This window comes from Oncorhynchus kisutch, unplaced genomic scaffold, assembly GCF_002021735.2.
Source record: "Oncorhynchus kisutch isolate 150728-3 unplaced genomic scaffold, Okis_V2 Okis01b-Okis20b_hom, whole genome shotgun sequence".
In the NCBI taxonomy this organism is placed as follows: domain Eukaryota; kingdom Metazoa; phylum Chordata; class Actinopteri; order Salmoniformes; family Salmonidae; genus Oncorhynchus; species Oncorhynchus kisutch.
The window spans coordinates 11,076,040-11,091,818 of NW_022261978.1; the positions used below are offsets into that span (position 1 = coordinate 11,076,040).

Here is a 15,779-nt window from a genome sequence, read left to right on the forward strand (position 1 = left end):
TGTACTAGCCCGTGTCGTTTCAGGTTCCCTAACCGCTTAAAACACTTGCCACACTGGGAGCAGTGGTAAGGCTTCTCCCCTGTGTGTATTCTTTCGTGGTCTTTCAGATTCCCTAACTGCTTAAAACACTTGCCACACTGGGAGCAGTGGTAAGGCTTCTCCCCTGTGTGTATTCTTTCATGGTCTTTCAGATTCCTTAACCGCTTAAAACACTTCTCGCAGTGGGAGCAGTGGTAAGGCTTCTCCCCTGTATGTACTAGCTCATGGGCTTTCAGGAATTCTGACCTGCCGAAACACTTCCCACACTGGGAGCAGTGGTAAGGCTTCTCCCTTGTGTGTATACTCTCGTGCTGTTTCAGGGCCCATAACCGGTTAAAACACTTGCCACACTGGGAGCAGTGGTAAGGCTTCTCCCCTGTATGTACTATCCCATGGGCTTTCAGGGTTTCTGACCGGCTGAAACACTTGCCACACTGGGAGCAGTGGAAAGGCTTCTCCCCTGTGTGTATTCTCTCGTGCTGTTTCAGGGCCCCTAACCTGTTACAACCCTTTCCACAGTAAGAGCACTGGTGTCTTCTTGCTGGTTTGGACATCCCTGGTTCTGGTTCCTCTGAGTCTGGTCTTTCTCCTGCCAAAGACAGTGTTTAAATGAAAAATAGAGACCGAAAGAAACCTCCACATTATAAAACGGGTAAATCCTAATCAGATCCCTCAATAACCTAAGACCAGTTTTAACAATCTTAGTGTGGGATTGGGATTGTGGCTTAGTGGGGTTTTCTAGGTAAGTCTATGGTTGCCTGAAGTGGTTCTCAATCAGAGGCAGGTGTTTATCGTTGTCTCTGATTGGGAACCATATTTAGGCAGCCATATTCTTTGAGTGTGTCGTGGGTGATTGTTCCTGTCTCTGTGTTTGTTGTCACCAGATAGGCTGTATAGGTTTTCACGTTACGTTTGTTGTTTTTGTATTGTTCGTATTTTCATCGTCATTAAACATGTATCAGGAATACCACGCTGCATTTTGGTCCGACTCTCTTTCACCTAAAGAAAACCGTAACAGGGTGCCCTGAAGCCTTCTTCACAACAATTGAACCGCTCTCCTTGAAGTTCTTGATGAACCGATAAATGGTTGATTTAGGTGCAATCTTACTGGCAGCTATATCCTTGCCTGTGAAGCCCTTTTTGTGCAAAGTAATGATGACGGCACGTGTTTCCTTGCAGGTAACCATGGGTGACAGAGGAAGAACAATGATTCCAAGCACCACCCTCCTTTTGAAGCTTCTAGTTTTTTTTTGGGGGGGGGGGGGGGGTCAGTTCATTTGCATGGCAAAGAGGGACTTTGTAATTCATCTGATCACTCTTCATAACATTCTGGAGTGTATGCAAATATTCATCATAAACTTTGCCGAAAGACACATGTTTTACATATAATTAAAGATACACTGGTTCTTAATGCAACCGCTGTGTCAGATTTTTTTTTAAATGTTACGAAAAAAGCATACCATTCAATAATCTGAGACAATGCTCAGAAGTAAATATATTTCTCCGCTATGTTGGAGTCAACAGAAATACGAAATTACATCATAAATATTCCCTTACCTTTGATGATCTTTCATCAGAATGCAGTGCAAGGAATCCTAGTTCCGCAACAAATCATTGTTTTGTTCCATAATGTCCATTACTAGTGTCCAATTAGCTACTTTTGCTAGCACGTTTAGTTCACACGTCCAAAAACTGCCGCTGGTCCAGGCGAACTCGGACAAAAACTTCAAAAAGTGATATTCCAGGTCGAATAAACTGGTCAAACTAAGTAGAGAATCAATCTTCAGGATGTTATTATCATATATATCCAATAACGTTCCAACCGGAGCATTCATTTTGTCTACAGAGTAATGGAACGCAAGGCGATATAATGACTGGCATTCTGCCAGACCAGTGACTTAAATAGCTGCCATCCGGTCCCACATTACACTAGAGGCTTCATTCCACGTTCTACTGACTTGTTTTTAAGTCGAAGACACAAAGCACATCAGTAAAATCTCTCCGTTGTCGAAAGGGTTCGACACCTGCTGTTTAAATGGCCCAATTTCTTATTTAGACATTCACAGATTTTCAACATTTTGATTATCACTGATGTCATATTTTGGGTAAAGTAAAAAATAAGGTGAAATATTTGGAAAGATGTTCCTAAAACTGATAGTAACTACAATAAACAAATTATAAACGCAACATGTAAAGTGTTGGATGTTTAATGAGCTGAAAAAAAAGATTGCAGAATGTTTTACATCCCTGTTAGTTAACACATATTTTCTGCCAAGATAATCCATCCACCTGACAGGTGTGGAATATCAAGAAGCTGATTGAACAGCTTGATTATTTCACAGGTGCACCTTGTGCTGGGGAAAATAAAAGGCCACTCTAAAATGTGCAGTTTTGTCACAACAATGCCACAGATGTCTCAGAGTGGGCGTAAAATTGGCATGCTGACTGCAGGAATGTCCATTTTTATATTATATTTTTTTACATTGGAGACAGACACAAAGCACCCCAGTAATATTTCCCTGTTGTCGATAGGGTGGACACTGAGAAAAATTACAAGATTGTATTAATACTGTTTAGCCATCGAATAGCTTTGATGGGTACTCTCTCATCTGTGTCTATGGGACTGAGTTGGGCCTCTGGAGCTTGAGCTGACAATTGATTCATTACTTACTGATAAAAACCTAAAGCCGGGTTGGGGGGTTAAAACAACACCAGGTGCAGATGACCATAGGATGAACCCAGGATGGCTTGTGATGCCCCCCAATCAGCATGGGAGGGGTGGAACCAGCCCTGACTAAGCATTTATAAGAGCTCTGTTTTTCATTCAAAGTTAAGCTCTCGACAACACACTCAAGAGTGTGGGGTCAACAGCTTCATTATTGCAATCATTAATCTGAAACTGGAAACACTTATCTCCCTCACTAGCTTTAAGCACCAACTGTCAGAGCAGCTCACAGATTACTGCACCTGTACATAGCCCACCTATAATTTAGCCCAAACAACTACCTCTTTCCCAACTGTATTTAATTTTAATTTATTTATTTATTTTGCTCCTTTGCACACCATTATTTTTTTATTTCTACTTTGCACATTCTTCCATTGCAAAACTACCATTCCAGTATTTTACTTGCTATATTGTATTTACTTTGCCATCATGGCCTTTTTTGCCTTTACCTCCCTTCTCACCTCATTTGCTCACATTGTATATAGACTTGTTTATACTGCATTATTGACTGTATGTTTGTTTTTACTCCATGTGTAACTCTGTGTCGTTTTATCTGTCGAACTGCTTTGCTTTATCTTGGCCAGGTCGCAATTGTAAATGAGAACTTGTTCTCAACTTGCCTACCTGGTTAAATAAAGGTAAAATAAAATAAATAAATAAAAATCAATATTGAATAAACGTTCACAAATGTTGTACATTTTGACTATCACAAATGTCATTGATAGTTTTGGGGTAGATGTTGCTAAAAAAATATAAAACACACACAACAGCTTATTACTCAAAAATGTTGAACACAAATTTGTTTACATCGCTGTTAGTAAACATGTCTCCTTTGCCAAGATAATTCATCCACCTGACAGGTGTGGCATATCAAGCTGATTAAACAGCATGATCATTACACAGGTGCACCTTGTGCTGGGGAGAATAAAAGGCCACACTAAAATGTGCAGTTCTGTCACACAACACAATGCCACAGATGTTTCAAGTTTTGAGGGAGTGTGCAATTGGCAGGTTGACTGCAGGAATATCCACTAGAGCGGTTACCAGATAATTGAATGTTCAATTCTCTGCCCGAAGCCGCCTCCAACGTCATTTTAGAGAATTTGGCAGTACATCCAACTGGCCTCACAACCACAGACCACATATAACGAACAACGCCAGCCCAGGACCTCCACATCCTCTGAGACCAGCCACCCGAGTTTTATTTCTATTTGTAATGAAGCCCTTTTGTGGGGAAAAACTCATCCTGATTGGCTGGGCCTGGCTCCGCAATGGGTGGGCTTATGCCCTCCAGGGCCCACCAATGGCTGCTCCCCTGCCCAGTCATGTAAAGTCCATAGATTAGGGCCTAATTGATTTATTTACAATGACTGACTTATATGAGCTGTAAATCATTGATTTGTTTATATTTTGGTTCAGTATACACACAGACACAATGCATTCGTTAAGTATTCAGACCCCTTCACCTTTTACATATTTTGTTAAACAGGAAGTGGAAAATCCGAGGTTTGTAGTTTTTCAACTCAGCCCCTATTGAAGATACAGTGGGATATTGGTTATGTTGCACTTCCTAATGCTTCCACTAGATGTCAACCTTCTTTAGAACGTTGTTTGATGCTTCTACTGTGAGGGGGGGCTGAATGTGAGGGGAATGAGTCAGAGGTCTGGCAAAGTGCCTTGGTCTCATGACGCGCGGTCATGAAAGAGTTACAGACAATGGAATTCTCCGGTTGGAACATTATTGAACTTTTATGATAAAAACATCCTAAAGATTGATTCTATATATCGTTTGATATGTTTATACGACCAGTAATATAACTTTTTGGAATTTTCATCCGATCTTTCCGCAGGAAGTTGCACGCGCGTTTCGATTTGTTTACCAAACGCTAACAAAAGGATGTATATGGATATAAATGATTAACTTTATCTAACAAATCAAACATTGATTGTGGAACTTGGATTCCTGGGAGTGCATTCTGGTTAAGATCATCAAAGGTAAGTGAATATTTATAATGCTATTTCTGACTAATGTTGACTGCGCAACATGGTGGATATTTCTTTGGCTGGTTTAGGCTCTGAGCTCCATACTCAGATTGCATGGTATGCTTTTTCCGTAAAGTTTTTTTGAAATCTGACACAGCGGTTGCATTAAGGAGAAGTTTATCTAAAGTTCCATGCATAACACTTGTATTTTCATCAACATTTATAATGAGTATTTCTGTAAATTGATGTGGCACTCTGCAAAATCACTGCATGTTTTGGAACTACTGAACATAACACGCCAATGTAAAATGAGATTTTTGGATATTAATATGCACTTTATCGAACAAAACACACATGTATTGTGTAACATGAAGTCCTGTGAGTGTCATCTGATGAAGATCATCAAAGTTTAGTGATACATTTTTATCTCTATTTGTGCTTTTTGTGACTCCTCTTTGGCTGGAAAATTGGCTGGGTTTTTCTGTGACTTGGTGGTGACCTAACATAATCGTTTATGGAGCTTTCGATGCGAAGCATTTTTGAAATCAGACACTGTGGCTGGATTAACGAGACTTTATCTTTAAAATGGTGCCTAATGCTTGAATGTTTGAGAAATTTGATTTATGAGATTTCTGTTGATTTGTATTTGGCGCCCTGCAATTTCATTGGCTGTTGGCGGCAGAACCCCGTTCCCATACAGGTTAAGACTCCATAATGTTTCATCATTAGATGCTACAGTCCTCCTTTAAGACTCCATAATGTTTCATCATTAGATGCTACAGGCCTCCTTTAAAACCTCTTACGGATTATGCGCATTTTCGCAGCTTTTTGTTAAAAATCGCGCAACATTTCAGCATCCTGCTACTCATGCCAGGAATATAGTATATGCATATGATAAGTGTGTGTGTATAGAAAACACTCTGAAGTCTCTAAAACTGGTTAAATTGTGTCTGTGGCTAGAACATAACGTGTTTAGGAGTCAAAATCCTTCGAAAAACTGTTCACCAAAAACACAAAAATAATATCCATCAGCCAGTCAATGTATTGTCTAAGGCTGAAGAAAATACATGGCGATCCCCTGTAAACGCCTACAGCTTCCACACGATGTCGCCAGTGCTGGCATTTTGAGGCGGCTTTATCCTTGGTTTGGTAACGTGAGGCATTTCCTTTCTTGGGGCTCACCACAGGATGTTATGAATGTGAAAACATGGACGATGATTTCAAGACTTGCTGCTATCGAATACAGATCGCCCCGTGATCAATTTAATAGATTATTAACGTGTATTAATACCTAAAGTTGGTTTAGAAAAGTAATTTGAAGTGTAAAAGTATATAGGCAACTTTTGTCATTTTAAAAAGTGACGTTGCGTCTTGTAAAGGGGCATTTTTCTGGATCAGACCGGTCTTCAGCAAATCACATTTTGGGTATACAATGACGGATTTAATCGGGAAAAAGACCCAATTGTGATGTTTATGTGACATATAGGGGTGCCAAGAAAGAAGCTCGTCAAAGGTAATGAATGTTTCATATTTTATTTCTGCGTTTTGGGTAGCGCCGGCTACCGCAAAATCTGTTGTTTTGTTGACGGTCTGGTATTCTTGGGGGTGCATGCTATCAGATAATAGCTTCTCATGCTTTCGCCGAAAAGCATTTTACAAATCTGACTTGGTGGCTAGATTCACAACGAGTGTAGCTTTAATTCAGTACCTTGTATGTGTGTTTTAATGAAAGTTTGAGTTTTATCGAAAACTTTCGGTGGCGCTCTAAAATATCCGCTGATTTGATCCCGCCACAGGGACCTCCTCCCTAACAAGTTTTAAGACTACATAATGTTTCATCATTAGATGCTACAGTCCTCCTTTAAGACTCCATAATGTTTCATCATTAGATGCTACAGGCCTCCTTTAAGACTCCATAATGTTTCATCATTAGACGCTACAAGCCTCCTTTAAGACTCCATAATGTTTCATCATTAGACGCTACAAGCCTCCTTTAAGACTCCATAATGTTTCATCATTAGATGCTACAGTCCTCCTTTAAGACTCCATAATGTTTCATCATTAGATGCTACAGTCCTCCTTTAAGCCTCCATAATGTTTCATCATTAGATGTTACAGTCCTCCTTTAAGACTCCATGTTTAGAATGTGTCTGGAAGCGCTACTCTATTCTACTCTCATCCTTTCAGTTTTAATAATATTTAATAATAATGTTATAACAGGTAATAACTAACTTTAATAACTAGGGTTAATACCTGCCTGGCGCTCCAACAAAATATTTATTTACCCCCTTCTAACAATACGCTACAGAATTAGCATAGTAGGCCATGTAATTTAAGGTAATCTGAAATATTTAGGACTAACTTATTCCTTGCCACCCATTCTGAAACTCACTGCAGCTCTTTGTTAAGTGTTGCTGTCATTTCAGTTTCCGTGGTAGCTGACGTGTACAGTGTTGAGTCATCTGCATACAGATACACTGGCTTTACTCAAATGTCGTTGGCACGACGTTGGTAAAGATTGAAAAAGGTAGGTGCCAAACAGCTGCCCTGGGGAATTCCTGATTCTACCTTGATTGTGTTGTACAGGCTTCCATTAAAGAACACTGTCTGTGTTCTGTTAGACAGGTAGCTCTGGGGTGGCAGGTAGCCTAGTGGTTAGAGCGGTAGGTCAGTAACCAAAAGGTTGCTGGATCTTATCCCCGAGATTACAAGGTAAAACTCTGTCGTTCTGCCCCTGAACAAGGTAGTCCTAGGCCGTCATTGAAAATAAGAATTTGTTCTTAACCGACTTGCATAGTTAAATAAAGGGTCGCTTTTTTTTGGAACTATTTATCCACAATATAGCAGGGGGTGTAAAGCCATACGTTTTTTCAGCAGCAGACTATGATCGATAATGTCAAAAGCCGCACTGAAGTCTAACAAAACAGCCCAAACAATATTTTTATCATCATCAATTTCTCTCAGCCAATCAGTCATTTTTAGGTGCTGTGTTTATTGAATGTCCTTCCCTATAAGCCGGATCACAGCTTTCCTCAGTATTCATTAATTAACAGCGTCTAGAGTTTAGTTTGCCTGTTCAACAGTCTTGTAAAGACAGGGGGGTTGACTGGGACAGGCAATGTAATATCCATAATGTTTTAAGGATACGTTTTTGTAAAACAAGCACCTTACATTGGATCATCTTGAAATTTTCTCTCTAAAGCTAACTTTCATCAAGGTTTTATATGGTCTATTGGTTTCTCTCTTTTCATTGGCAGAATCCTTTTTCAGTGTTATGATATTCATAACATCCATATCCACCAGTCTATCTTCCTGTCAACTAACAGAACTCTGCTGGTTGTCCTGGTAACAGATACCAGTGGGCAGATCTATTGTATTTGTTCAAACTAAACTACAGCACTTACTTTGATGAGTCAAATCTGATCCTTTCATCTCTTCTCCTCCTCTCACAGTTCCACTCAGCCCCGTTGTTTTCCTGCAGTCCACCAGCAGCACAGGCAACCTCTTCATACCCAGCAGTAAGGTGCTACCGGGAGAGGCACGACACATGGACTCCGGGAGGCTGGAAGGGCTAGCGTTGTCCTAGTAACCATAAAGAGGGGACACAGATGCACATCATTATAGATACTGTTGTCATAAAGTGCTCTACAGAAACGCAGCCCAAGCTGATAAAGTAAGCTGTATGCTAGACCAGACCAAGCTGTACCATCTGGTGTTCTGATCTAGAGAGACTCTTCTCTGCCTCGTCAGCATCAGGATGTTGTTGAGGCTCCGCAGAGGATCCACCATAGTCATGTCTCTCTCCTGTGTTCATGAGAACATCAAACAGATGGTAAACTTATGATCTTCTATTGCAATCACAGAGTCTTACAAGAGGCATGAATATGTCTAAAAAGGGCCTAAAATGGCCACTTTCATCTTGATTTCATTAAATATTGTTTGTGGTGCAAATGTAAAGGGTCGTTCCACGAATTGGGTGACTTTTGCATTCCTTTTAAGTATCAATTATGCAGCAATATTGTATTTTAAAAGCCTGTTATATTAGATGAGGTGCACTTTAACGTAGACCACATTGAGAATTTAATAAATCACATTTAAAAGTCTCAAAAATATATGTTCCAATGGCAGATTCCTACAGTACTGAACAACATATTCAAGTGTAGAACTTCGTTACAATGCCCTTTAAAACCACACGTGTTTTTAAGACAGGACTCACTGGTGTTAATCGGATCTTCTGTCTCCTCCTCTTTCACTCCCAAAACGACTTCCTCCTTCACCTTTATTGAGATAGCATCCTCTTCCTCTCTTTCCCCTTTAACATCCTCCTCTTTCATTCTGAAAGCTTCTACCTCCTCTTCCACTCTGGCTGCCTCTATCCCCTCTCCCACTCCTAAAGGTTCTTTATATTTTTTCACAGCAACATCCTCTTCTTCTTTCACTTTAACAGGCTCCTCTTCCTCATTTTTCATTCTGAAAGTGTCTACCTCCTCCTCTTCCACTGGGACAGCCTCTATCCCCACTTCCACTCCAAACGGAGATTTCTCTTCTTTCACTGTAACACCCTCTTCTTCTTCTTCTTTCACGACAATGTTCAGCGCCAGAGCTTCTATCTCCGTCGAGTAGACCTCCTCTTCTTTAGCAGGGGAGGAGTAGTTTAGTGAGCTCATGGTCAGGGATGTTAGCTAGTTATTTAGCATTAGCGACTAGCCTAGTGCTAACCTCAGTATCAATCTTTAACAAGTTTGCTAATTGAACAAGCACATTAGGTTAAAGTTCACCAGTAGATACGTCAACCGAAATGTGTTTAAAACACTGAGATTAGCTAATGTACATTAACATGGTCTAAAGAATCAATTATTCAGTTTTATGTTGGCTAGCAAGCTACCGAGGTGGTTGAAAGAGTAGCCGTGTTGTTGTTCCTGAAGAAGCGTCCCGTCCAGTCCTTCATGCAAGAAGCATCACCTGAAAGATGCACATCGCCATCTGCTGACTGGAGTGGGTAATGCAGTTTGGAAACAATAGTTACTACACTTATTGTATTGGAAAGAACGTCATAATAATTTAACAATAAACTTATATATTTTTTCTTACGTCTTTCAAATGATACTTTCCTGTACACAGACGTAGAAGCTTAATATGAATATGTGGATGATGAATAAATACTTCTACGAATAGGTAATGTGTTAAAACACATTTGTGTTATTACTCTGTTCATTTTTCACATTAGTTTTTATTAGATGTGACCATACTTTCCCCTTAAAGCAACGCTCTATACAATACAAATCATCCTGTAAACAACAGAGCAAATGCATCACATGCAAATAGCACTTGATTATCTGTAGTGCTATACACGGAGTATACAAAACATTAAGAACACCTGCTCCTTCCATGACTTAGAAAGACTAGATGAATCCAGGCTAAAGCTATGATCCCTTATTGATGTCACTAGTTAAATCCACTTCAATCCGTGTAGATGAAGGCGGGAGACAGGTTAAATAAGGAATTTTAAGCCTTGAGACATGAGACATGGACTGTGCATGTGTGCCATTTAGAGGGTAAATGGGGAAGACAAAATATTTAAGTTACTTTGAACGGGGTATGGTAGTAGGTGCCAGGCGCCCCGGTTTGTGTCAAGAACTGCAACGCTGCTGGGTTTTTCAGCCCAACAGTTTCCCATGTGTACCAAGAGTGGTCCAACACCCAAACAGTGGTGGTCAGTGCCGTTTAAGATGAGGCAGGACGATTTGTTTATTCATGGCCTTATTTCTATTAAAGCATATTAGATGACTGTCATTCATATTCCGTTCATGTAACAGCGATAGGTTTAAACTACTACATGATACTAACATTTCCCCTATACCCATCATGTAACAGCGATAGGTTTAGGCTACTACATGATACTAACATTTCCCCTATACCCATCATGTAACAGCGGTAGGTTTAGGCTACTACATGATACTAACATTTCCCCTATACCCATCATGTAACAGCGGTAGGTTTAGGCTACTACATGATACTAACATTTCCCCTATACCCATCATGTAACAGCGATAGGTTTAGGCTACTACATGATATTAACATTTCCCCTATATCCATCATGTAACAGCGATAGGTTTAGGCTACTACATGATACTAACATTTCCCCTATACCCATCATGTAACAGCGATAGGTTTAGGCTACTACATGATACTAACATTTCCCCTATACCCATCATGTAACAGCGATAGGTTTAGGCTACTACATGATACTAACATTTCCCCTATACCCATCATGAGGTAGCAACGTAGCCTATGAATGAAAGTTTAGAATGTAGTGGTCAAGTTCCTCAGTGCTCCGTTCCTCTCCTTGCTTCTTTTGTATGCTGTTCTCCACTGTTTACGCTTCTCATTTGAATATTAATTAGTAAAAATGAATTGTAATAACAAGGTTTAAATTAATTCTATATTTATTTCAATTCATTATACTGGACATTTCAATATATATACAGAATCAGTCAGTGGGACTGAAATATTACCAGAGCTCAAGAATGACCCAAATACTGTTAGAATAGAAATGGTTTTCGCTGTCTGTTATTTTTTCACATCTAAATGTGGCCATACAACTCCCTTAAAGTGAAGGTAGCTAAATGTAACCACATGTAACATATGGATCTGCATTAGTATAGCATCACAAGTCCCTATTGCAAAGTTACACCTCTCTTTTCTATTTTTCCAGTACATAAAACCCATCAGAATTCCAAAGAATGCCGAAGTCATGTCAGAATTGTTTTTTTTACAGGCTGTGAAGTAATATGGAGGACCCGGCTAGCCAGCCTATCCCCTACAATGTCAACTCTGACAGAAATATCTTCAAATAGATCACTGCAAATGAAACCAAATCGTGTGCACTCATGACTAGTGGTTGTCTGTCATAGTTGAAGTGTACCTATGATGAAAATGACAGGCCTCTCTCATCTTTTTAAGTGGGAGAACTTGCACAATTGGTGGCTGACTAAATACTTTTTTGCCCCACTGTATATATATATTTATACACAGTGGGGAGAACAAGTATATGATACGCTGTCGATTTTGCAGGTTTTCCTACTTACAAGGCATGTAGAAAAGCATGTAGAAAAGCATGTAGGGGTCTGTAATTTTTTATCATAGGTACACTTCAACTGTGAGAGACGGAATCTAAAACAAAAATCCAGAAAAGTGAAAATGTCCAAATTGGGCCCAAAGTGTCAATATTTTGTGTGGCCACCATCATTTTCCAGCATGGAGTACACGTCCTGGTAATCCGTCTGGCCCTGCATTGTGATCTGAGGACCCATGCCAAACCTTTTCAGTCTCCTGAGGGGGAATAGGTTTTGTCGTGCCCTCTTTATATAGCCAAATTATTTTTCACCCAGGAAGCTCGGGTAAACAGTGGTTGTTGTGCACTGCTGCCACTACCATGCCTGGAGTCCATTTTGACTTTGTTGATATGAGCTGTGTTAGCGAGCTGCGATAGCGAGCTGTGTGGATAAGCAGCTAACTGCCTATGTAACAGTATAACTTTAGACCATCCCCTCGCCCATACCCGGGAGCGAACCAGGGACCCTCTGCACACATCCACAACAGCCACCCACGAAGCATGGTTACCCATCGCTCGTTACCCAAAAGCCGCGGCCCTTGCAGAGCAAGGGGAACCACTACTTCAAGGTCTCAGAGCAAGTGACGTCACCGATTGAAACGCTATTTAGCGCGCACCGCTAACTAAGCTAGCACCTACTGATCAACCTATTGTGTGTATTGAACATTCATATTGGACAAGTCCCACTAAGATGTCACCATACACCATTAAAGCCTCACAATGTAAGACATACATCATCAGAGTGGGCCTCCAACTTAAATGTAAACAATGGAGCAAATGCATCACATGTGAACATCACTTGATTATCAGAGGAGTGTATTATGACATCAGATAGAACTACTCAGACATTCCAAATCAGGCTTCATCCATATCATGAAGGTGGATATTGATCCAACCATTTCCAAAGTCATGACCGGGCTGATGGAAACAGGATATGCCTGTAGACCTTTCTAAATGCCGACAGACGATTTGTTACTTCGTTTGACATGGTGGGGTCTTTTTGTGTCAGTAAAAATGTATAAACGAGAATTGGCGGTATTAATCCTTTATGCGCAAATATTGATTTTATAACGATAATGTCTTCGTTAACTTGGAGTCACGCGATGATATATTGTGTGGTCCTCCCACTACGACTTGGGAACCCATGCAGTTTATTAGGCTACAGAGTAAATAAATGATGAACTTCACAGGGTGGTGAAAGTGCACGTGATGAGCTTGATGCTCCTTTCCAATACATTTTGAGGGTCTTCTGGTGACATGATGATGATTGATGCTTGGTTGCCATTTGACAAATAAAATAATGTCGCTCTTATCCATAATAATCTCATCATGTCGGTAGCCTACCAGCACTGTATCTTTGAGCTGTTGGCTACAGTGCACGGGACAAGAGGACTTTTGCTATATAACTCAACGATTTTTCAAAACCATCAGTAGAGTTGAAAATGCAATGGAAACCCATTCAACTTGCATATTTCACTCAGTACATGGGAATCCAACAGGAAAACATTTTTTCCGTGCCTTACGTCATCACGCAAAGACTTTTATCTGCAATAAACATGTTGATGCAAACATTTCCGGTGGGAAAATGCGTATATTGTTTCATGCAGATTTGAGAATATTGACATGAAAATCTTCAAATCAATCAAATCAAATGCTAATGGTCACATAGTTCTATGAGATAGATAGCTCTGAATGCACATTATGGCAGAGGTTGAAAAGCCATAGCACAAACAATTTAAAACAACAGGTTATGGTCAATAATATCAAAGGTTGCACTGAAATCTAACAATAGAGCTCCCACAATATTCTTGTTATCAATTTCACTCAACCAATCATCAGTCATTTGTGTCAGTGCAGTAGATGTTGAGTGCCCTTCTCTATAAGCATGCTGAAAGTCTGTTGTTCATTTGTTTACAGAGAAATAGCATTGTATTTGTTCAAACACAATTTTTTCCAACAGGTTGCTAAGAGCTGGCAGCAAGCTTATAGTTCTGCTGTTAGAACCAGTAAAGGCCGCTTTACCACTCTTGGGTAGTGGAATTACTTTGGCTTCCATCCAGGTCTGAGGACAAAGACTTTCCTCTTGGCTCATATAAAAAATGACAGATAGATGGAAAGCTACTGAGGACAGTAGCTGACTCTATAGCCACTCCTAAGTCTTCAATGCCAGGTTTGTCATTATTGATCGATAACAATTGTTCCACCTCTCCCACAGTAACTTTACAAAATTCAAAACTTGCACTGCTTTTCTTTCATAATGTTTTTTTCATCATTCTTTATATCATTGATCTTGGCTTCCTAATAAAATGTATTATTTTTGTTGAGTTTGGTCACATAATTTCTCAATTTGCAGTACATAAGCCAGCCAGATGTGCAGCCAGACTTATTAGCCACTCATTTTGCCCAAACTCTTTCAAACATACAGTTTTTAAATTCCTCATCAATCCATGGAACAGTTCTAACAGTCAGTACATGTTTATCAATAAATGGAAGAAGCAATTTCATCTGGTAAAAACAGGGGCCTGTTGCACAAAACTAGGATAAGGGATAAAGCCAGGATATCTTTGTGATCCTGGCTCAATTGATCCGTAATCCGGTTGCACTAAAGATGGATAGGGGGCAGGAGGATATGTTATGGTATAAATTACCATGGAGATTTATTCTGTGGAGCTAGCCTGCTCCAGACCAGGCTAAATTCCAGGATCTATTTAATCTCATCCCTAATGTCAGTCAGCAGTCACCACAAATGGAAACCAATAGTTATTTCACTGCTCACTATACATTATCACATAACTAGACCCACTGTTATTATAAACGTTTGTGATCATTAATTTCAATGATTTTGGATAAAAAATGATTTTTAGATGATGTTGCTATCATTAGATAATTTACAGTTTCCCATAGACTATAAGGCTATATATAAAATGATAGAATATTAGGGCCACAGAGGGGAAAAAAAACACAAGTCATAATATTGTAACCAGTTGTTTTAAAGGAGGACAGTTGTTAAAATGACAGATGTGGGGCATTTCGTGAAATTGTACTTCAGTATGGTTTCATAAACAAAGACATGCTGATGTGCCAGAATATTAAGTATCACATTGTCATAAGTATCAAAACTGTAAAAACAATATGTAGCTTTTCTGCAGAAAGAACCAGCCTCATAAATTTATGACTTTATCCTTTTTCTTCAGTGTGGCCCTAGTACTCTGTCATATAAACAAATACACATTCCATATGAATATAAACACACAATGTGTAACATTATGTTCCTTTATTGAATAAGGACAAAACAAAGCAGGTAAACCATCAGCTCCTTTCGAAACTGAAGTCACAGTGACTCTACAAGATGGAAAGCACAGAATCCAAGCATATTATACAAAATGATACATACACATTCAAAGGTCTGTATATAACACACCCTGCATGTCTGCACACAAAAATAAATGCAGGACAAATCCATACACATCAACTGAACAGACAAATGAATGGATGCAGTAGCCTCCCTGCAGCCTTGTATTACACACAGTATACCGCACAAACATCATAAGAGGCCAAATTCGTCAAAAAACGAACCCAAAAAAAACCAAATTCCTCTGCCACCGCAGGACAGATTTAACCAAAATTGAAAGCACACATACTAACTAAAATAATTCAACACATATTGGTCCCTCAGCAGCCGACCACTGTCGTCATCAGGGAAGATTGCCGGATTGTCCCAGTCCATGGCTGGTGGCACTCTGGGGGCCCTCTCCTTCCTCAGGCAGGCCACATTGTGGAGGACAGCACAAGCCACAGTAATATCACATGCCCTAACAGGGCTGACCCTTAATTTGTGAAGGCAGTGAAAGCGTGCCTTCAGGAGGCCAAAGGTCATTTCAACTCTGGCCCTGGTCCTGGCATGGGCATGGTTGTAGG

At 39.9% G+C, this 15,779-nt stretch overlaps 1 protein-coding gene across 1 annotated transcript in view; it reads right to left on the reverse strand.

Moving 5' to 3' along the window:
• LOC109876911 (zinc finger protein 420-like) overlaps window positions 1-15,779 on the reverse strand; it is a 54,442-nt gene that overhangs the window by 732 nt on the left and 37,931 nt on the right. The window contains 3 exon segments of the mRNA XM_031811084.1: window positions 1-628; window positions 8,152-8,329; window positions 8,454-8,543. Of these exon segments, the coding sequence (XP_031666944.1) occupies window positions 1-628; window positions 8,152-8,329; window positions 8,454-8,543 (896 nt within the window).